The 24,848-nt window shown below is 31.6% G+C and overlaps 2 protein-coding genes and 1 long non-coding RNA gene across 5 annotated transcripts; 1 reads left to right on the forward strand and 2 right to left on the reverse strand.

Moving 5' to 3' along the window:
* Positions 1–3,364: 3,364 nt before the first annotated feature.
* LOC148625012 (uncharacterized) lies at positions 3,365–5,701 on the reverse strand. The gene has a single exon (XM_088568197.1). It carries the CDS (start codon positions 5,061–5,063, stop codon positions 3,435–3,437), a length of 1,629 nt encoding a protein of 542 aa, XP_088424323.1. The 5' UTR covers positions 5,064–5,701; the 3' UTR covers positions 3,365–3,434.
* Positions 5,702–6,829: 1,128 nt separating this feature from the next.
* On the forward strand, positions 6,830–23,639 carry LOC148625013 (E3 ubiquitin-protein ligase RNF13-like). Of its 3 annotated transcripts, none has more exons than XM_088568199.1 (11): positions 6,830–6,966; positions 9,725–9,850; positions 10,310–10,399; positions 11,347–11,481; positions 12,339–12,429; positions 14,265–14,367; positions 14,656–14,761; positions 15,151–15,244; positions 15,850–15,930; positions 19,014–19,226; positions 19,555–23,639. In XM_088568199.1, the coding sequence occupies exons 2-11, from the start codon at positions 9,740–9,742 to the stop codon at positions 19,863–19,865; spliced, it is 1,335 nt and encodes a 444-aa protein (XP_088424325.1). In that variant the 5' UTR covers positions 6,830–6,966; positions 9,725–9,739; the 3' UTR covers positions 19,866–23,639. The 3 variants fall into 3 exon arrangements, with proteins under 3 accessions (XP_088424325.1, XP_088424324.1, XP_088424327.1); XM_088568198.1 differs by lacking the exon at positions 12,339–12,429 and adding an exon at positions 13,434–13,527; XM_088568201.1 differs by lacking the exon at positions 12,339–12,429 and adding an exon at positions 13,434–13,521.
* LOC148625014 (uncharacterized) lies at positions 6,864–9,730 on the reverse strand. The gene is made up of 2 exons (XR_015919831.1): positions 9,296–9,730; positions 6,864–6,999 (listed from the first exon to the last, which is right to left on the reverse strand). It is a non-coding gene; the product is annotated as an uncharacterized LOC148625014 (long non-coding RNA).
* Positions 23,640–24,848: the final 1,209 nt, after the last annotated feature.

The following is a 24,848-nucleotide window of genomic DNA, read 5'->3' on the forward strand; positions in this document are numbered from 1 at the left end:
AATAAAAGAGAGAGAGAGAGAGAGAGAGAGAGAGAGAGAGAGCCTGATAACTGTCAAAATAAAAAAGAGAAAGAGAGATGGGCTTTGATTGTCTGGATAAGATTTGAAATATCAATTTGAATCTGGTAAATAGTTTGATTGGTTAAGTTCAACCAAAAGCACAAGCACGTCTGTGGAAATACAACCAGCCTGAATTCCTTTTTCGGTTCTGAAGAGCACTATATATATTGATTTTAAGAACTATATGAATATTCATATTTCACGTAGTGCTAAACTTTTGTACAATTTAAATCGCATGACACTGTATTCACCTTAATTTACAGTACATAATATTCTGACAGTCTATACAGATCGTAAACTGCTGGTGTGCTTTCTGTTCATCATTAATATGCTACAGCAAGGACTTTTTGTAATATAGTACCTGGTTAAAAATGCATTGTTTGTACCAGGACCCGGAGTGTATTTTTGTACGTACTGTCGGTTCATGCTGTACTTGTGCGTTCAACTAATAAAGTGGTGTTGTGACACGTGAATGTGGCTGTTTATTTGAGAGTTGTACCTAATTTTCAGCAGATGATAACCTCTGTGTTATTGAATATTAGGTGATGGGTTTACCCTATAAATTAACATTTCAATCCTGTCTTCATTACATGTATCAACCATTATCTCTAATATGTGCGTCGAAATATAATATCTTAGAGGGAATGTTTTAGTGGAGTTCGAGTTGCTCATTTGCTTTTGTTACTTTGTATGTATGATTTTAGTTACTTTTTGTTCTTTGTTGTGTATGTCTGTTTTCCATGTCTGGTCTTTGTCCCTGGATTTACATTCTTTTGATTAACGCTATAACCTTGGTTCCCTTGATTACTCTTTCAGCATTCTTGAAAGGAAATTTACTTCCTCCTTCTTGATAAGAGAGAAACTCACCAGAGTCTTCATGAAGAAGTAAAAATCGTGGGAAATTCTGAGACAAGATAACCCGGGAACCCTAAACAAAGGGACAATAGGGAAAATCGAAGTCGTCCAATATGGTTTTGTTTTAAAACCAGGCAAGGTGATCCATCATATCTCAAGACAATCAACTGTTCAAATACATGTGTTACGTCCTATAAACAATTTTTCGTACTTGAATGTTATTTTCCTTGGATCTGCTATATCGTGAATTTTTTTTGACTGGTTGTAAAATGTTAAAATTCTAGTAGAAAAATTTCCCGCATTTTCTGCAGTAGAACGTAATCAAATTTTACATCTTAATATCTCCAGTGGGCATGCAACCTCCATTTGCACTTTTATTTTTGAAAGGCCTACACTAAGGGATTTAGAATAGTAAATATTTGGGATTAAGAAAGGTTATAGCAGTAATCAAAAGAATGGAATCCAGGGACAAAGACTAGACATGGAAATCAAACATACACAAAAAAGAATATAAAGTAACTAAAATCATACATAAAAAGTAACAAAAGCAAATGAGCAATGAAAACTGGGAGCATGGACCAGGTGCACCGGTAGGATAAGCGTCCTCTGCTTTTCTAGAAACACCCACCGAGTTTCTCACAAAAAAGTCAAGTCCATGGCTAAATAATGAATTAATGTACTTATAGTGAGACTTGTTATAAAAGAAACAACATAATAAAAATCAAATCTCGCATCGCTCCCAGTATCGGGAAATCGGGAACGGTAAGATATAGCCTTTAATTAGATTGTAAAAGAAGTAACATTAATCAGATTCATTATTTATCAGATTCAATAGTTCTTTTTAAAGTCTCACCACATACTGTTAAACAATATGAAATAAAATAATTATACACGTTACATAAAATATTAAAGTACTTGCCATTCTGAGATCGAGACTATCAATAAAACATATGAATACAAGTATTTATTGTATCAATATATAAAACAATAAAAGTAAAAAAAAATCATTTATTTTGAGTCATCATCAACTACAGAATGGTTTTAAATATTATATATTCTATGTTCAAGCATGGCAAAACATAGTATTAGTAATGGAGACCATTTTTCACAGTTGTTAAGATGAAGTAAGCATGTGGCGTGAAAGGTAATTAATTTGGTAGTGTACCTGGCTGACCCAACAATGTATTTTTAATATGAACACTTATATGATTTTTTTTATGTATTCAGCACAAGGAAGGGAGATCACAGTCTTCGTCTTTCTCTGAAACACAAAAGGAAGATAACACCGATTTGTGATGATCTGACTAAAAAAAACCATATATGTTCGATAACCATGTGCAGTTCAAATTCCCAGTTCTATCAGATTATTCAAAGGGAAATCAAGGGAACTAGGATTCTAACGGTAACAAAAAGGAAATTTATCCAGGAATACCGACTAGATAAAGAAAGTAGACACACAGTTAACAAAGAACAGTAAATAACCAATATAACGCAAATAAATGAGGACCCAGACTCTAATAAAAATGGGGGCATTAACTAGGTGCACCGGTGGGGTAAGCGTCCTAGGTTTTTCTAGAAAATGCCACTGAGCATCCTCCCAAGTCAGGGTTTTGAATCCACCCTCGCTCCCTCAAACCCCTAACATCACTCATTCATATTTAGCGGGTATCGTCCAGCGCCATCTAGTGAGTTACTTTAATTTAACCCGGATCCAAAATCCAATCAAATCACTCTTAATAGAAACTCTTCGATATACGTTACAAAGTGGTTACAAATAACGTCATTTTTTTTTTTCAGTAAAGAACCTAAACAGAATGTACAGTTATCATTTTTGCTCATATTGCATCATTTGTATCATCTTAAAACTTTCAGTTACTATATCGGAACGTCCATTACCTCGTATTATTATTGTTTACCTTTCCACAGACATTTTATGTTACATCGATTTTCATTGGTGCTTTTCACCCAGAAAAGCAACCAATCGGAATCGGCTGGACGATACCCGCTAAATATGAATGAGTGATGTCAAGGGTTTGAGGGAGCGAGGGTGGACTCAAAATCCTGACTTGGGAGGATGGCCGTTGAGTTGCTCATAAATTGTAACGTCCGGGTAACAGTGAACACATGCGTTCTCATGGTGCAGATGGATACAGCATGTATAACAATCAACGAGTTAACAATGACGACCAAAAAACTTTCGTAGTTTATGGAATAATTTTGTAGCAACATGATCCGGTTTCAGCAGCCTAATTGTAAGAAGTCTAACACGGCACAAAAAGTACACGTAGTTTCTGCAAACTCTATAGGTGCCACAGTGATGTTGCTACAGATGAAAGGAAAACTGACGATACAAAACAAGATGTCATTGCGTTTGTCGTATATTTTAGTCTTGATTTTTTCCTAGTCTACGTAGATTTCGAATTTACTGATAATATGAAAAGACGAAACACAGAGTTCATATAAATATACTTCATAGATATGTTTAATGTAAAGGTTAAGAATATTTTTTTCTTGATAAATCAAAAACTAAAATTATCATGAACTTTGTAGAGTGAAACACATCCTGATCCATTCCCGAGACAAAGGACTTTTTGGTCTTCGTCATAATTCATTGCTCTTAAATAACACAGTCCATCAGAAGTAGTTAGAAGAGTTTTACTGTCTTTCCCATCATGTCGTATAAGACTGAGAGTCTTAGATGTTAGACCTACCACAAGCACGTTTTTGTTATTTACTGTAGAAAGTCCTCGAGGACTGACAATTGCTGGTTCTGTAAAGGTCCAGATTTCTCTCCCATTCATAGTTAAGCAGTTCATTGTGTTTTTATTCAAGTCAGTATAATATATTCTGTCCCTAGTAGTCGACAAATGATAAACATTATTAACGTTGACTTTGATTGTATGCAAAACTTCTCCTAAAATGTTAACAACTACTATTCCCACCCCCGTTACAACAATGTGCAGTCTTTCGCCCTGGAACGATATCCCAAAACACGACCCATTCAACTCTACCCTTGCAGCCTGTTTTGTATTTATATTTATCATCTGTAAGTATGATTTCGATCCAAATGTAACAGCAATAGTGTCCGTATCTATCGTAGTAACATCATAAGGCGGATCTGCAGTGGGAATAATACAGACGAACAGCCCATCATTTGTATTGTATTCTGATAATGACCCACACTGACCATTGTAGTTACATATGAATAGTCTGCCACCGGGACTTATGGTACATCCAGTAATTAAACAGTTCGAACTATTTGAAACATTCATGTCCAAAAACTTTTGGAGAGGAACAGCATTAGCCTCTTTGAGTGGACGCAAACGCATTTGAGCATGCTTGGCTTTTACTTCATCAAGCTGTATATCTCTAGGTTTCTCAGTAATGTCTATGTCTCCGAACGATTTTACCTCTGTCAAAATCTTGTCAATGATTGGGTTAAGGATAAAGGTTGTGCATGTAGCTGAGTCTGATATCAATTCGGTTTCTTTCGTGAGAGCTTGAAACTGATGATGTATTTCTTTGTTGAGTTGTCTGGTACCTAGAAATATCTCGAGTTCAGACCCCTGTGTTCTGAGAATATTAATAACGGCTTCTTTGCGTTTTACGTCATTTTCGACAGACTGTAAATACTGCAGTTTATGTGTGTGGTTTGATTTAATAATCGTATGTTTTCCGTCTATTTCTCTAACAAGGGACTGTTCTAGACTATCTAAGTGTCTGTTAAGTGTGTGACGAAATGTTTGAATCTCTTCTAGAATTAATTTATTTTGGTGATCAATATTATCCGAAGCCTTTGTGCAATCTTCCAAAAGTATAGGAATGTTGATTAGAATCCTTGATATTTTATCCTCTAAGTCAGACAAAGCAGATGAACTTTTACAACCTCTTGCCGCTTCCTTCACGGGTATAAGTTTCGTACAAGCTATGTGTTTAGAATAAATGCAATCAACGCACAAAACTTGGTCGTGGTTGCTACAATATAGTTCGTATAGCTTGCCATGATCTTTGCATTCATTACTTATGAAATTGTTATGTATTTCCATCATTGCCGACCATTTGATTAAGCGTCGGCTAAAGCAGCCACATGCAAACTGAGTAGCGGTCGGTAAGTTGTACTTTTTAAAATGAAAATACGTATCTATCATCGAAACTCGAATTATCTATAATCATACTTCCCCATGATGCGGCTTCCATTTCTGGGAAACGAGTATAGTTTCACTTTTTGTGATAATATCTAATCTTTCTATTGACTTCCCGTTCTTCTTTTCAGAATTGATCCATTTGCAGCAGTGTAATAAAGTCCCTGATCCATACAAGGAAAGTTTAATAGTCAGAAAAGCGGAGCCTGTTTAAACAATCCTTTCATATGGATCGCCACAGCTGCCTTATGTGTACTTCTTTCTATATATGCACATACTTGTCTATATACTTTTTCTCTATAGTTTTTTTATATATGCACATAGTTCTCCATGTGTATACTTTTATCTGATTTTCTTGGTAGTTCTGGCTTCCCGTTGAAAATTTTCGTACACTTCTTGCAATCCCATTTTCTTTAACGCAGACAGCATCAGAGGCTCTGCTTTTTGTTTAATGCTTACCTTTACCCAGGATTCCTTCAATTCGGATATAGTAAATTATATGCATGGCAATTATCATATTGAATATGAGTATACCCATGAAGAACTACATGTACCAAGAAAAACAGGTAAAAGTATACACATGAAGAATGTGCATATACAGAAAAACTAAAGAGAAAAAGTATGTGCGAACGGAGATGTTATTTAACAGGCCACAGACCTGTACTTGGGGTCCTATATACCATAAACCTGTATTTGAATTTAATTATACAGGTCTATGTATATACCAGTCCACACCCGTATACCAGAAATCCAAAATGGGTACTTGCTGTTATAACGGTATTCGCGTCAGGGATGGGAATGGTTACTTTCAAAAGTAATCGAGTACATCATGATTACATGGTGGGGGGAATGTAATCGATTACTTCATGATTACTTCTCATTTAAAATGTAATCGATTATTTTGTCAAATAATCATGATTACTTTTTGATTACAAATGATTAGTTCAAATATTTCCGCACATGAATAAAAGAAAATAAATTTACATCCTTGCCATAGGTTATATAATGACATATTCAGCAAAATAATTTAAATAATTCGTGTATTATATTATGGATTTAAATATAGATAAATCCTTGATTATATACATAATTTCAATGCTGTGATAAACAAGACATTATTTTTCACATTTTTTATGTCAACATTTTTGCAAATAAGATATCAAAGAACTAATTTGCTGTGGTAAATAAGTAGCGGGATACAAGACAAAAGGGAGTAGAAATTTAATTGGAGCGGTATTTAACTATTTTCTATCAATAAAATGTATAATAGTCAGTCTCAATTTTCAGTTGCTAAAATCAATTAAAATGTTAAGTTTGGTAAATAATGTAAAAAGGGAGAATATTGATCCTTGATAATTTATTTTGGGAGTAATGTAATCAAAATGTAATTTAAAAAAAAAGTAATCATGATTACATATTTTTAAAACCAAGTAATCGATTACATATGATTACTGGTAATCACAAATTACAATGATTGCTGATTACATGTGATTAATTATAAAACATAATCGATTATAGCTGATTACTGATTATGATTATGATGACCCCGTCCCTGGTTCCTGCGACAGAAACCTAAGCTAAGGGACAACCGTTTGATATTGAAGGCGCCCTGGAAGATTTCTTCGGATCAAAATATTGATTTTTCACCATGTTCTCATCTCCAAGACAGCATTTTTTTTAATTTCAAAAACATATGTGTTAAAATATTTATTTTTAAATTTGTTGTGTCCCTAATTTGCGGGAAAATGTACATTAATCTTTATCACGATAATCTCCCCTTTTCATTAAGTCACGTGATCGGAACCATTTTGACAATAATGCAAGATGTAAACATTGCATTGTGAACTTCGGATCCTGATCTTCATATTGTGTTTGAATGCTTTCGTAATCATTATTGGAATCACACCTGGTAGAGTTCAATACTTCCTTTGTTGATTATTTCCTATAAAAATTAAATTTTAAAGATAATTTGAAAGGTCACACTGTCGTACATGTATGAATGATAATTGTTGTGTTTGAATCAGTATTACTAAAGTCTAAAGACAAGAAAAAATGAAAAGATACGGTATGCTGGAAGTTTCAGTATTCATTGCACATATCAAAATTATACATTGTTTTAAAATAAGATGTTTTTTGCTTGGTTTATTTAGGTTTGATTTCACTGACTAAGTCTAAGTCTTAGTTCAGTACTAGTACATATAATTATATAATCTTAGGATTTTATTTTACTGTCTCCCTTGCTTCATATAATTGTCAGGGTAAAGGAAATTCTTTAGCAATTTTCATGATTATATCTTGTTCTTTATAACCTGTCTACTCTGCTTACTATGTACATTTGTAATACAAAAAAAAATGGCGGTATGGTCTAAAGTGTGTATCCCATACCCAAATACTACTTTGCCAATTTCTTCATTATTACTTGATATTTCCAGCAGCAAGTTGGTACAAATTTACAAAATGACATGATGGTTGGGCTAAAATCAAAGTATAGATTTAATGATTTTTAAAATGTTAGTCAAAAAAATAGATTTTATTTGATTTTCAGTGTTCAAAAGGTCTAAAATGTGTAACCCGAAATTCCTGTACCTATAATCATAGTGTGATATTTTTTGCTATCTGTACTAATTAATTGCATATTTGACATTAAAACGTCATATGATTATCAAAATTTTCATTGATGGTTAATTAAAATCACATCTTTCAGTTTGTGAGATTTTGTTTTTCTTTCTTAATAAGATCATATCCATTCTTTGCAGATATGGGGATTGATGTAGGTATGGTACGGAATTCAAACTCAATCACTTCTTTTTTAAAACAATATCAAATCTTTCAGAACTTTATCCAAAGTTTTAGTGTGAAGTTTTAACCTCTTAATACTTTTAGAAAAATGTAAAATTCAGACAGGAAAGTGAGAAATAGTCAATAAATAGTTGGGTACGCTAACTTCTGGTTACACATTTTAGACCTTTTGACTCCAGAAAACCGACCAAACAAGAAATATCAGAAAAACATCATTTTCTTGATTAGAAATGAATTGAAGCAGACTTTTCCACATTTCATGCAATTTTCAGTTCTTAGCATTCAAAATCTTTCAATTTTAGTATTTTGGAATACACACCATTGAGCTTTTTAGTATTTAGATATTTTCTGTCAGAAAATTAAGTAAGAGATAGTGTTATTCAGAAAAATGGATGAAGAATATTTGGAGTAAAAACTCATTTCAACAATTTGAGGAATTAGTCTCCTAAACAGACAACAGTGACGTACAATATAGCAACATTAAAAAACTGTAAGCATGTGCTTACAAATAATTTTGGCAATTTTTTTTTATACAAAAATGTACATGTATGGAGGTTTTCATAATAATTTCCTGATGATACTTATCAAAACTTTAATTGCATTTTGAGCCATGTTATTACATTGACTTTGAAGTTTGAAAAAAGATTTTAGATCATTCTATCAGAAGATCAGGTGCACATATACATTTACATGTATTTAGGAATCATTATTTAAAAGGTCCATCATGAAGAGGTGGTACTATGTACATTTGTATCTTGTTTATGGCAAGATTATCATTATAATGATATTTTTCAAACAATTTTTTTTCTTGAAAGAAGGAGTAATTTTATGCAAGACATAATGTCACTTTTGTTGTTGTTCTTGACTACCATTTTTCGAAACTAAACACTTTTACAACATAGTGACAGCTATACATGTACCTACATGTATTATATACACATATGTAAGTGTTGCCTACTAACTTTTAAGTAGCAGTCTTTGTAAGAATCATACAAACTCTCTATTACATGTATGTGATACACCCCAAAAAAATGCTAAATATTTTTATTTTTTGTTATGAAGTTGCTTTATGGGTCTACAGTGTATGATGAAATGTGTGATTTATCTGGTCTAAGGAAATAATTTCACATAGAAAAGCCAATAGTTTCTATTGTATTTCAATGTCACAGAGTTTTCTCCCTTGATTTTAAATTCTAAAATACATTCTATATATGAATTTATATCACCTAAAACCAAGGGTTATATGAAAAGCCCCATACTCATTTCTGTTTACAATAACATTTTAAACAAATGTATCTAATATAAAAATGTGTAGAATTTTCCTGCATGTATTTCTTTGATTTCTGAACTGTAATATGCTGGAACTTACGTGAGAAAAGGCTTGCCTTAAATGCAAATTACATGTTTTGTCATGATATATCTGTCAGTGAAAAACTTACAAGAAGGCACCAGAAATCCCATTGGGTCCAGTTCTGATTTAGTTCACTTCTTGTGCTTTTCTGTACCATCTGCTTAATTTTCACAAATCATCATCAGAATATGTATGAGGCTTGCTGGTCCTTGTCCTTTAACCTTGCTTAGAGTATCTCTTCCACCTAGAGACTTAAGTATCAGCTAGAGATTTTCAAAATGCCCCATCTCTACACAGATAAGAGATCACTCTGCTAGCAGTATAACAGTACTTCTATGCATAAACTTGTACTTTTAATTTGATGAATTACGTATACTTAAATATTGAAAAAAAAGAGATGAAAAATTCAAAATGGATACAGACTGCAAGAGAATATGTCAAAGAGAAAATAACACTACCAAACAGTGAAAAACAAAAATTAAAAATGTAATTTTATTGATTTGTATTTTCATTGTAGGTGTGACAAACAGTTATGCCACATGAAACCACAGTTCCTTACCATGTGACAAGGTTGTATGTGTTTACAGTAGTAAACTTAGTATTAATGTTCCATGCATCATGTGTTGATTGTGATGTGTATGTGGTAAGTAAATGGAATTTTACTAAAAGTGAGTTTTAATATAACGTTTAATAAAAACTTTATAAACATGTACAATAAATTCATTTTTCATAATATGCGAAATACCAGATGTCAATCTAAAAGTCAGTGACATAACAATAGAGCTTGTGGCAATTAAAATTAAAATATAAACTCCAGCCAAAATTTTTAAGAAATGATGAGACTGTTTGAACTACATGTATATGTGTGTCATGCATATATTTACCTCAGTAGCACATAATATGTGCTGAAAAAGAAGTGAATACATTTTGCCAAAAAAATATCAAGAAATAGTAGTCAGTAGAATAAAACTAGGTAAACTTGACCAATTGATAATGAAAACATTGTTCTTGTTTGTAAATGGGAAGACCTTTCTTCATTGTGCTTAGATTCTTTCATGTAAATCAATGGGTGAATTAAAATTTTTACATTTTTTTCTGACAGATCAACACTCAAGAGAATGGGACTTATGTAGCCAGGTTCCCTGATGAGCAGGCCACTTTTGGTAGTGACATTCCTACTGAGGGTTTGACTGTATGTATGGCAGAATTATACCATTGTACAAAATAAGCTTTTAAAGTATCATATTCAGACACTTTCAATGTAAGAGGTAGTACAAGGTGCAGAAAATCCCATTAAACTAACAGTGCTTTTTTAATCTACATACACTGTACTTTTATATAACTATAGTCTGTTCCGTAATGATCAGTATATTAAAGAAAATCAAACATTTATTTCCCTCTTAAATTAACAAAATTAACAACAATAATTCTTGCAGATTGCCATTTTCATTTACAATCTATTTATTTTTTGTCTCAAAAGTGCAATAACCAAATGAAAAACTATGGCTGGTTATGATGTGGTTTGTAACTGTTTCTGACTTAGAAACAAAAGTGAGTTCTTGACTTGCTTGCATTTCAAGAGCAAGTATTTTATAACTCTATGGTTTTGGACATATTAGCAGTGATTTTGTTGATCTGTATTGTAGTCTCATGATGTCTCCCCACTTCCCACCTTTGGTTGGGAGACATTAATTTTGTTCTGTCTGTTCATATTTTATCCATTTGTCTTTCTGTCTGTTTGCACACAAATTTTAAGTGCAACTTTTAGGAAACTACTGATATGATATTTTGTAGTGCATATTACCAGGAATGTTTGATCTGCTGAATTTTGTGAGATAACTGCCTCTTTGAACTAAGAAGTTTCCCAAAATATACAATTTAGGCAGCTTGGCATGGCAATTCCTCTGAAACAACTCGACTGAATCTCATGAAATTTGTAGGTAGCACAGTATGGAATAGTACATGTAGCATTGCTATAATATTTGTGTTTCACTGCTTATCAGGTGTTTTTTTGTTCCTCATTGAAATTCAGCTTTCAATGACATCGCAATGTATTTTTCATTACCTTTTCTACATGTCATGGAACAAGGGTAGTCATACACTTTTGAAGACAAAAACAAACTTTAGTTTTAATTACAGGGATACCTGATGTATGTGAAGCCATCACCAAGCAACTCATGTGACCACTATGAACCTAGGCCACCATCATTCTCTACGCTGGATACTCCCTGGATTGCTCTTATGGCCAGGGCAGGCTGTAAATTTGATCAAATGGTAACAATCTTTACATACCATTTAAGCTTTTTTTCTTAATGTTTTGCTTCAAATTTCAATAACAAATAAATCCTTTTTGAACATTTTTTAAGAAATAAAGAAATGTTTTCAAACTATTGCAAATTCTATTTAAAGGATTATATACAAACTTAATGGCATAATGAATGCATCAAAGAAAATTAGATGAAAACAATTTATTGACCAAGGAACTCGATCAAGGAAAGTTTTTTTTAAAAGCAAACACAGCATTTTTAATTTACACAAATCAACATAACCTTTTGAAAGTGATTGAAATATGTCAAAGAACTCACTCACAAAATAAGCAATTTCTAATGATAAAGTCAAATTTGGACTGGCAGCAGAAATGGATGCACTTCAATTTTTCGAACTCTGGATAATTCAAACACATTTCAATTGTCCCTTGGATTTCGAGCTACCAAGGTTTGACTGTAGTAACTTTTAAACAACATTGTCATTTTAAATTGGTTTGTCTTGCAGGTCTTATCCTTAATATTCGATTCCTTCACTGTAACTAATAACCATTAAAAGGGACAACACAAAAGTCATCTTTTAAATCTAGACCCCCTTGGTGGTCTGGTGGTTGCATGCACGCCTCAAGTGTGGGAGGTCGTGGGTCTGATTCCTGGCCAAGTCACATCAAAGACTTTTAAATTGATAGTTACTCTTACTTGCCTAATGATGGGTTGGCTCAGAGTCAGAATATTATATTATTTTGTCTTTGTCTGGTGACGTGCCTATGTGGGCTGTTAAACTAATATTACAACCATACAATCAATCTTCTCATTTTCCTGTATCAATATTGTTAATTTGAAATTCTTTAACTCATTTTATTATAGGTTTTAACTGCGCAGAAAATGAATTTTTCTGCTGTTATTATTCACAATAGTTATAAAGATAGTGATACAATAAAAATGGGTGGTGATTCTCGTAAGTAAGATCAAGGTTTCCATCACTAAAATCTAGCCATTTTTACTGCTTACCTTTTAGCACCAAACATGTGAAATCTGCAATTAAATTAGAAGTTCCCATCATGTGTAATACAAATCTACTACCAGTGTTCCAGCTAGAAACTTTGTACAAATGTACCATGCTAGTTGTGGCAAAGTTTTCTCATTGTTATAGATCATTCAGGAAAAAAGCTGTATTTTATTTCAAGATTTTTAGGCTTCAATCATGAATTCATCAAATACAAAACTGTTATAACCATTCTTATGCAACTGTCAAATTAAGCTTTGAAAACTCACTTCAAATCCTAAAAACAACATCAAGGTATAAAAAAATTTGAGGCTGTCAATCACTTAATACAGTGAAATTTACTGTTATTTGACGAAATTTGACATTAAAATAAATATAAATTATTATATCATCTTCTCAAGAGTTTCTCTCTAAAGCTGTTATAAAGAAAGCAAAACAATGAGAAAAAAATGAAATTGCAAAAGTAATCCTCATCTGATTAGCTTTGTATGATGAATCAGCTAGAGGCTGTAATTATAGAAATAAGCTTTGAAAAGGAGGAAGTGTTGTAACAAGGACAAATTGTCATCTTATAAATGGCAGTTTTATTCAGAAGCAGACAATGTTAAGATCTCATGCAAATGTCTTACATGAGCAAATATCCTTAACATACATTCAAAAGGATATAAAAGTTTATGTTCCCTGAATTATTGAAAATGTCTCTGACAGCAAGTAAACAACCTGTAAATTGCAGTGTCCATCTTAAAAATCTGTATTTCTTCCAATCGTAATGAATTAATGAGAACTCTCATAAGAAGATACAAGGGTCATGAAAAGCAAGCTATAACACTGAGGAAATAATCAACTCAACAAGGGTTGAAAATGTCCTTTACCAGAGGCTAATATGAACACTACACACCATTTCCATTACATTCACATACCACACTATCCTACCAAAATACCTGTTGCTTTTACAGGTGCTTGCTGCACAAAAATTAGGCTATAAGGCTGTCATAGTTCATAATTACAAGTCAGAAGGAGACAAGAAACAGCGAATGAATGGAGGTAGAGGTTTGTATAATGTTACAAAGTGATTAAATATGAAATTATTTACTGTAGGATGGCACATTTTTTCGCAGGAAAAACACTTTCACTGGTTTGCAGCAGTTTACACTTGTGAATTGTGAAGTGGCTTATAATTAAAATGTGTAAACTGGCCCAAGCTGGGTTATTTCATATAACCTGTTCAAAAGTTAAATTTATTCTTTATATTTAAATTTCTAACAAATCAAATTCAAATATTTGAAAGAAATGATTGGTAATCAAAATGTTATTTTGTTCAGAATTACTGGTATTTGAATCAACGGATGCAAATCCGTGGAGTATGTTGTCAAAAACAAAACCAGGTTATTAAAAATAATTTTGTTTGCTTAAAGAGAACAAATCCGAATTGCTGTCACCATTAAATCAAATTAAAAAATATGTTGATAACATTAAGTGTGCTTGGATTTTGGACTTCTGACTCTTAAAACAATTATGAATTAATTCAAGGTGTCAACACTTTAGTGTGGATGTCATTTAGTATAATACTTACTTATCCTCTTTGTGCCCATCAGCACAAAAGGCCTCAACCAGCCAGCACCACAACTGCCTGTCTTGTGCTTTCTTTTCTATTTCCCTCCAGGTGTTCCCTTTATCTTTCATCTCCTGTTCTACCATCTGTCGTCATTTCTCTTTTGGGCATCCTCTTTTTCACTTCCCATCAGACTACTAGTATAATACATATATGTGAAATTTATCATTTTTAGATGCAAGTCTAGTTGAGATTCCTTCTGTATTTGTTGGATATTTTGATGGAAGTGATCTTGGGAAGTACTATGTATATAATGCTACAGATGGGGCAAATGGAAGGTAAGGTTGATTTTTTCTATTAAATAAAACTGATATTGGAGGGGTTTATTGTCTAGGATATTAGTACAGGTCATTTTTCCAACTGTTTGAAAAGAAGTTGTCTTCCTAAGTTAAAAATTAACAGTTTATTATTGATTGACCTTTCTGTACAAAAATAGTTTTAATAACTTTAATAATGTGATAAAATAAAAAATTAAAGGTAAAAAAATGGATGAAATGCCATAATAAATGTTAAGGAATGGTTTCATAATTTACAGTGTATAAAAATTACATTTTATACTTTTACAGATTTTTAATCAAGATTGACAAAGATGGATTTGATTTTAAGCCATATTTGCTCTGGCCATTTGCAATTGTAGTTGGAACATGTTTTGTGCTAATGCTTGTATTTATGGTAAGTCAAAACCAATTGTTTTTGGATGTCACTATTTGTTGATGCCGTGTATTACATGACTTTTTTTTTATTTAACTAACAGTAATCATGTCTTATGAATTTTTTCTTATTTTATTTGCATCATACAACATATAAATTATGCCTGCTGTTACTTTTAAATTATACAAATTTCTGTTAGTAGGAAAACTGTTCAAGGCTGGTTGTGATTTTAAAAGTCAAAAAGCAGAACACAAAACAAAAGAACTAATTCTTGTGAGGGCTTGTAATAACAATTCAAGGCATTCATTGAAATAATTTAAATGAAAAAGTAGGTAGTCTTAATTCTATTTGTTATCATTTATATTAAATTAAATGTGTTTTTTTTTCATCTATATTTTTCTGTGTTTCAGCTTGTCAGATTTTGCAGAGACCTTCACAAGAAGAGAAAGTCTAGGCTTTCTACTAGATGTCTCAAGAAAATTCCTATTAAAAAGTTTAAGAAAGGTAATATTACACACTGTATATCAGAACACCAACAAGTATATAAGATACAGAAATGTCAAGAAAGATAACTCCTATTGTGTCTTTTATAAACATCACCTCACTGTTAATTCATATTTAACTTGGGAATATATATATATGCAAATAGACCATTCTTTAAAATATTATATTACGATAGGGTATGGAAGTCTTTTCACATTAATTCCATGGTTTCATGTGGATGGGTCCTAGTCTACCATTAAAATGCTTGAAAACTTTGCCATTTACAGAGGGTTGTGTTCATAATTAAAAAGAAAGACATCTTCCTGTGTAAAAATACCGATAAAATGACAAATATATATTTCTACATTATAAAAGTTGAAGAAAAGCAATAAATAGATTTTGCATTGTAATGCAGCATTCTGAGATCCCAGAAGTAATTAATTAAATGTAGATCGGTCTTAGGACTTTAATACATTCTACATTGAAAATTCTGGTAAGGAAAATAACAGTAGAAGGAGACTTATAAACCTTATTATATCCAATCTAAATTAGTTAAGAATATATAAATGACTGAATTCCTAAGGTCACATTTATTTTTTATTTGATATTTTATTTCTTTGTTTCAGGTGATATGTATGATGTATGTGCAATTTGTTTAGATGACTATGAAGAAGGAGAGAAACTACGGGTATTACCATGTGCTCATGGTAAGTTTTACAAATGAAACTACCCATACTAGTACAGTCGGATCTCGTTAAGTCAAAGTTGAAAGGACCAGACAAAAATGTTGGAGTTATCAGAGGTTTGAGTCTTCCCAAGTCCAGTATAACTCAGAAATAATTTGGTCATTGATTGTACCTGCATTCACACCATTTGTTGTGCTTGTACATGTACACATTCTTCACTTTACAGGATTTTTCGTAATGACTTGTGTCAGGAGATATTTTTGTGTGTTGTTTATCATGTTTTAAATACTGAAAGGCATCAAGTGTTTTAGGGAAATTTCCTTTTTATTTTTTATACGTGGAAAACATCGAAAGCTCATAACATGCTGCATGACTCGCAATCTGGAGGATCGTCAAACCATGTGCTCTATATTACTACAATAAAATTTCAGATTCACTAGAGGAACGAATCTTGTTGAAATACACTAGTACTATCGTCTGTTTGATGTGTAATTAAATATTCAGATACATGTACCATTACAATTCATCTGTATTTTTAAAATTTTATCAAAATATCTTAAATCAATGTTAGTTTGAATTCTGACGTGTGATAATTAAAATTTGTTTCTTTTCACAACACCCTCTATTTTGGATTAATCGAGCCATTAAGAGTGTCAACGAATAATTTCAAAAGCCACACTAATCGTTGTTAAAACACAGATCATGGTTTGTTATAAAGCAATCAGTTTTCCAACTAATTAGTTGACTTCGAGACATCATGGTTAATTAACCTTGAAGTCCTATGAAGGGGACTGATTGAAAACTTCTAGTTATCCAAGATTTCGATTAATCTGAGTTCCAGTCATCCGAGGTAAAATTGTATTGGAGTAAGGGGAGTATTGCTTGGATTTTGAAATTAGTTCTAGTTATCTGAGGTTTCGACTCTTCTGAGTTTGACACATTAAGGTTCAACTGTATGTCTTAAGAATTAAATAAAGATTTATTACATGCCTTATATACTCGCCTATAAATCAGATTTTTTTTTTACTAAATTTTCAACTGCTGGGAAGGGTTCTGACTTGTAGACGAGTCTAGCTTATGAACTAAAATTTTCATCTTGGAAATGTCAAAAGCTTGATAACTTGACACCAACATTGAACAGCCCACAGTGGAACAGTGAGGCTGGCGACATTTACCCCAATGTTGAAAATGTAAATGTCAGTTTAAGGAAGACTGTCATCATCTTCTCTTTATTACAGCTAAAATTGAGGCAGTAAAAGAATATTCACTGTTTAGTCTTTATTTTGCCACAATACTGGCTTTCTATGATTTTGTTTGTATTTTCCAGCTCATCCGTTTTGTGTATTGATTTTTACCTGTGTACACTAATCTAGCCAAAAACCCAAAGCTTTAATAGAAACATGACCTGATAGTGTACCAAAATTCATGAAAAAAGTAATCAATATCTTATTTATTTACGGCAATTCTTTTTATGAATTGCTTTTTTCTTAAGTTAAAACCTCTTCACTTAATGAAATATTTTCGTCCTTCCATCCGGGTTTTCCACACTTTTTTTTGTTATGCTTTAGTCTCACTAACCACTTCTAACATTTCCATTACTTTACATGTTAAAAAAGTAATTTTAAAAGTTTCACTGCGAATTTCCAGGACAAATGACATCTCAAAGTTGCATACCATTTCGAAGCTTGGAAAATAATGCTTTCAAAATCATTATGCTAATGGTATGATGATTGTAGAAATTATTCACATAATTTTCTTGAATAAATAATTCTGAAAATCCACATTTTTACCTTTTCTGATAATTGACAGCATGGAGGCAAATTACTCACACATATAAACAATATTTATACACTTTTGTAGTAAATTACAAATATGATTTTAAAGTACACATTCTCAGTTTTATTTTGACTACTTTTAATCAGAATACACACAAATAGTGCACTTGACTTACACTGCATAGGACTAGGTTTAGTGTGTATTTGGCACTACATAGGGGTGGTCGTTTGACCCAGAAGTGGTTAGTGATACCTTTTATCAATTGATTTTATTTTTTGTATTTGGCTTACTATGAGAAGTTACAGATTAAGTTCAACTTTGGTTATGGTTGAATGATTTTTACAGAAGTTATGGCCCTTGGACTTAGAAAATTTCAATGAATTTAAAGTTTGAAATATATCTTTTTATGCGGGAGACATTGGAACGCTGTTCTTTTATATTTCCTATGATACCAATTAATAAAATGATCTGTAGTCACCATTCTATCTCTGCATTAGAATTTGTACCAAGGGTATTTTCTATGTGAAGTGAATGAATTTCAGTTACAAAAAGTTCTTAAATTTTGTTTAGGTATACATTTGTATCGCATATGTCTATTTTTTTCTTAGATATGCCCAGTATTGCTCATTTGATGATAAATAGACTCAATAATATCTTATGAACAACAACATTTTGAAAATACTTGTAAGGTATAAAATGATTTTTGTTGGCACTCCTTGAATGTTATATAAGCAATTCCTAATAAAATGGATTCATTATATAACAAAATTTAATTAAAATCCATGTTTACCTATAATTTCAAAGTTACAAATTGAAACAAGAATCTGCTTTTGAGGAATTGTAGGTGTATGTGAATAACGATTATTACAAAGATACTGTCAATTCCTTCTGTATACAGCTCAGTGGATTTTAACAAAATTTTGTATGAGTATAGATGAGATTATTATTGTCTGGTGACTCTTTAGAGAGATCAATCTGAATTAAGTAATTTATGTTTAAACCTTATATGTGGAACTGCACCCAAACTGCACATTACCCATATAGACTAATGAATTATGCAATAAATGTAGTGCAAGGGAAAACAATTAATCTTAACAGTCTGATATTATTTGAGGCATCTAGAAGTACCTTAGAAGAACGTGCAGTATTTTTATAGCAATAATTTTGCAATTTCAGGGGTAAGACTTAACTGAATTTTTTTAAGTCTACCTGTTATCACTGATGTTATTATCAAAACATCTGTGTGTTATGTATGTTGGCATTCTTTAAAGATACCTTGTATACAGAGCTTTTATAATAACTTTACATTTTTTTATTCTTCATTTCAGTGTATCATATCAAATGTATTGATCCATGGCTTACTAAGAGGAAGAAGACTTGTCCTGTGTGTAAGAGGAAAGTTATCCCTGGAAGTAACCCTGATTCTGATTCCTCAGATGAAGATACAGAGAATGAATCCTCCAACGAGCGAACTCCTCTGTTAGCCAATAATAATAACCAAGTGATGACAACTCCAAGACGGTCCACTTTTGATAACTCTGGTAATACAGGAGTATTTATTTATAGACTGACTATGGGGTTCTTAATATCCTTGACATTTTGTTGGTTTATAGTGTATTAAATTTGATTATTGTGTTTCATTTATCTTTGTTTTCCTTTGCATTAAATTAATTTGATCATAAAAATCACTACATTTTTAAATTTTCTTTAAATCTATCCATAGAAACATAGATCAAGGTCATTTATTCTGTATATTGCTGTAATCTTTGAGGAGTTATGGTCCTTGTTTATTTTCAACAATTTGAATACATAGGTACCCATGAACACTAGATCTACTTAATGAAGCTATATGTTTTTAATCCATTGTAGGTCTACCAGAGGCAGTTAGACCAGTCACAACTGTACATGTACGTACCCATAGGATTGAGGACTCTGATGACTCGGATGACAACTCTCTCTACCACATAGGAGGGGAATCCCCACCTCAACATTCCAGGCAGGTTGGAGCTACTAATACTGCTTACATTGATAGCAGTGATGATGAATCTGAAAATGAAACTGAGGAAGAAGAAATGAATTCTGCTAATAATTCTAGTGAAGAAAATGGTGCTCAAGACAACCCTGTAGTTGTTGTTGTTAACAATGATAAAACTGATAAGAATATAAATCATATTGTGTAATCCTACAGTGTAAGACTATTCTATTGTCATCTTGAATGGTTCTTCTTTAAACTGTGTCTTTCTTTAAACATGCATGGTTTGTTGATAATTACGTGTTGTTTACAATATAAAAGTGGTAAGTGCTTTCTAAATACACCTACAATTAATTTTGCAGTCATTTTACAATATTTGTAGTTTTAGTAATGTATCCATTTCTCTAAGACCAGCTGTAGAAATAAATGAAAATAGATAATTTATGAAATGAAAGACAGTTTATAGAAAAACCAAACACTGAAAGTGCTTACTATTAAGAGGTGGAATTGAAGTTGATATTCTTGTGAACTATGCATGAAGAAATTTCAATTCCAGTTTGTATCATAGTCAGATTTTCATGATTTTTCCAAATAAATTTTTGCTTAAAGGTAAAGGTTTTTGTCAAAATTAAGAATGTCAAGCTATTGTACATTCTTATGTTTAATCTCAGTTCAGTCACATGTAATTTGTGTAATAAGTAGGTAGATCTAAAGTAAGAGATACAACTCTTACAAATCATTGGAATGTTTGTATTCAGCATTTTATATCAGTCTCATGTAAGCATCAAAGTAACTTGGATTTATTTCATTCTGTTTCCAATGAAAGCTTGAAAGACTTTGGTGAAATTGAATATGATACAAACATATCAACAATTACAAAAGTTATGTCCCTTACTCTAGGTCTACCTCCTTAAGGTTGTCTGTTAGTGATGAATGAGATAGAACAGTTTATTGTTGATTTTTATTATAGTTTGATTCCAAGGAAGTGTTTGTGATACTCTATTTACAAAGATAGTTTTATTTATTACATCTGTAGTAATATGGATTTGTGTATTTTATCCCTTGCTTAGTCATGGTATTGTTTTATGCTATCATATGCCTATTTTATGTATGCTTATAACCATTTTTTTCCCTTCGCCGATTGCCAGTTAAAATATAAATTATGATTGGAAGTTTAGTATTGTTGATATTGTTTGTGGAATAATTTATTCAAGTTAGTTGTTCAAGTTTTGAATATGCTATTGTTCACCTCTTAGGAAATTATCAGGTCTGATAGCATGAAAAAAAATCTCAAACCTTTTGAATTTTACTCACATCTTTCATAATGGTTGACATTTGAGGTCAACAAGAATTTGAGGAAGTCCTCACTTTGAGATTTTTATGAAACCCAGTCCTGACACTGTCCTCAGAGGTAAGTTATTAGACTCTTTTTATTTCAAGGTGATTCTTTTCAGGATGTCAATTTTTGTTTGGGCTTGAGTAGAGATAGTTTGAGAGTTAAAATGATGGATCATTCTAAATTGTGGGTTTTCATGAGCTATCATAATAATTATCCAGATCAACATTTTGTACTTTTGTAAAGCAGGGTCTGTTTGATTGGCATAACATTTTCTGTCTGCTTGAAAACCCTTCCATATAATAAAACTAAAATTACATCAGGTTTGCAGTAAAATACTGACATAATTGTTTCCTTTAGTCTGACTGTTGTAACTTACAGACTAGGATAAAGTTATATGAGTTTTTTCAAAACATTGTAATATGACTGTCAAATTTGGTATTTAGAATATTTGTTGAAAATAAAAAAAAAGTTCTTTTTTATAAGTTTTAATTCTCAGGTACATGTATTTATGAAAGTTTTGTTTAATGGGCATTTAATTAAGATTCTAGCTTTATTTGTGAATTTTATTTCTCGAACGATTTCTATGTCCTCTAATTAAGTATGAGTTTAATGCCTTTGGTTAGTTTTTAAATTAATACGTAATTAAATGACTACATATCCTCTTTTAAAAAAGTTTGAGTTGTACAAATTTGGGTAATATTAAAAAAAGTTTTTGATTAACCAAATAGTAAAAGAAAGGGCAGTTTTAAAATTCAAAATATTAAATTATTCTGTATTTGATAACATGACTTAAATATTTTTTTTAAAATTTTTAAAAAAATTTTTAAAAGTAGACACAATTCAATATCTTGTGTAAGGCATTTTTTTTATTAGTCATATCCATGCATAGGTTGCTTATTGTACTGATCATAGCATCTATCATTTGTAATTTTATTTATGTTTTTGCTGAACAACTAATTTCATTGACTATGAATTTATTGCTACATTCAAAATTTGATGCCTTAAGAGAACAGATAACATACATTTTATTTAGGTCGACAAGAGAACTGAACAACAAGTATCTGGTGTTAGACTTTAAAAAATAATAATAAAAACAGCATCCTGAAAATGATTATGCATGAATTTACATTAAATATTTTGTATGTTTTTAAATGTAATTGTAATGTAATAGTTTTTTTTTTAAACTAATCAATGATATATTATCATAATCATATTCATCTTTGTCATCATGATCCTTGTATAATCAGTAATCCTGTAAGTGATTTTTATGTATCCCCACACAAGGAGCCATGAGTTTATGGTGACCACCACATCTGTCTGTCTGTTACACTTTTGGCTTCCTAATGATAAAGTAGAAATCGTTCAACCAAAATTTCGAAATTTTAACACAATAATGTGGACCTTAAAATACTGATTGTAATGGTCTTAATGGGATTTATTGTTTAAATTTGTTACTTTGTCCCATTGAATGATACGAATGCAGGGATATTTGTGATCAACTTTAACCAGTTTGATTGGAAGTGATTGCAGTACAAAAGCTGAACAAAGCTTTAACTTAAAGTATATTGTATCAGATTTTTTGTTTGAACTTTACTTGTATGTTTTTTTTTTAAATCTACATGTGAAATAGGGAAAGTTTTTATATGTTCATAGTTCTTGTTGAGTACAAGGGACTTTGTCATTGTCGAAAATCAAAGACAGAAAGAGTTTTTTCAAGCATTGAAGAGTTTGAGTGGATTTAGGGGTTGTATTGATAATAAATTTCCTAGTCATCCAATTAGACTCTGAAATAAACCACAAGATAATCTCAACTAAGTACATGTAACAAACTCTGATGTATGTCAAAATAAGTGTTTCTTTGAGCCATTTTTGCATATTAATTTGATATTGAAGTGTGCAGAGTTGATACTTAAATCTTTATTTAACATCTTTTATTTTTCAACATTAAATAAATATTAAAAACATGAATTGAATAAGAAAACTGCTAAGGTGTAATATTGTGATAATAAGTTCATCCAATCATTATCATTATGTGAAGAATTCATGGGCATTTTTTGTTCTGGTATATGAAATAGGATATGTGCATCCAATCTCAGTGTGTAACAATTGGATATTTAGAGGGAAGTAAAACAGATGTTAGATTTCTTATACTAAATTTACAACTATTTCCTTTGCTCTGGCTCTTTTCTAGTCAGAAAGTACTCTTTATAAATATAATGTTTTACCTCTAAATTAAATACCTACCCATGCTCCCTTCACATTCATACATATTAAGGCTATTCCGGAAACAGGTTAAATTGTAGATCATCAGGTTTTTAGACACATGCACTATGCAAGAAAATTTGTCATCAATTTACATCCTTTATCATCCAGAAAAAAATAGTGAATGCTTTCAGTACTTCCCTCTGGTGCATTCTGGATATTGCATTGACAAAAGATAGTTTGCTTCCAGAACTTTTTGATAATGTCCTTTCACTAATGTATAACAAACAATTATTTCCATTAGTTTCTTGAATAGCCTTAGATAGGGTTGAGCTCTATGATACGTGTAAAAATAACAACTAAAATAGTTTAATTTCTTAGTAAAAATGTTGCCTAGTTCACATTGTACAATAAACATATTGTGTAATTCAGAAAAAAAAATTGTTGTTGTTTATTGCCTACACTAATTGATGTACTGAATTTTAACCTTTTTACACCCTGCTTGATGACTTTGTTGGTTCGTTTGTAGGTCACTCTTGGTTTCTTGTTTACAAACTGCTCAATTAATGCATTTGAAATTTAAAACTATGCTTAAAACACATGCCAACTTAAAAATAAACATTCATCATTTGGGTGTTACAACTGTTTGTTTTAAATGCAGGGCATCTTACTATACCAAGTTTTTTTTTTCTGTTTGCCAGATTTGTTTCATTGTAACTTTTACCAATAGTCAATTTTGGTTAAAACAAGTATCTCAAGTTCATTTTTACTGATTGCTCATAAGATTGTTGTTGCTAACCTACTCTTTAAAAATGAGAGATAAATGAGCAAGGATAATTTTTCAGGAAATCTTCAACATATTAAATCCCCACTCGACTAGTGGATGGTATATTGGAATCACCTTGTCTGTCTGAATTTCATCACAATTATCTGGGCTCTTGAAGGATGGATTCATTCCAAATTTTGTGTATGGCTTTTTTCCGGATTGGACTTCACCATTTTTCATATGGACTAATAGAGAAAATTTGTGTTGCAAAATCTTAGCTACAAATTGATGGATTGATTTAAAATATGGTGGAGGTACTGGAGGTGCACTCATTGATCAATGCTTTGTGTGTTTTGTGTTAAGTTAAATAGCATTAAAACCTATGATTTTTCAGACTTTATACTTTTATTCCCCATACTCATTTAAAATTCTGACTCAAAAACATTATACATCGTTGTTACTCCTGAAAAGACTGTACACACAGAGATAAATACATAGTACTTGGTGATGATTCATCCTGCTTTGTATAAAAAACAACTCCAAATCATCTTCCAATTATACCGAAGATTTTCAAAATGCAGGAATTTTTTTATTGACAACATATTTGTCCAGTGTAGGGGACACGTTTTTCAACAGTCAGCACTCCAACTGGAACAAATTATGCTCCTCTACTCGTGGACATATTCCTTTACGCTTATGTGGCTGACTTTTTAGCTTATCTGATCCAAAGGAAGGACAATTGTTAAGCCAGATCCTTTGATATACAGTTTCTGCTATATAGATGACGTATCATCATTGAACAATCACAGTTTCGGGGATTTTATACACTGCATCTACCCAAAAGAACTTGAGATAGAGGATACTACAGACACTGTGAACTCAGC

This window comes from Perna viridis, chromosome 2, assembly GCF_037379345.1.
Source record: "Perna viridis isolate PV_CMFRI_1.1 ecotype Kerala chromosome 2, ASM3737934v1, whole genome shotgun sequence".
NCBI classification, from domain to species: Eukaryota; Metazoa; Mollusca; class Bivalvia; order Mytilida; family Mytilidae; genus Perna; species Perna viridis.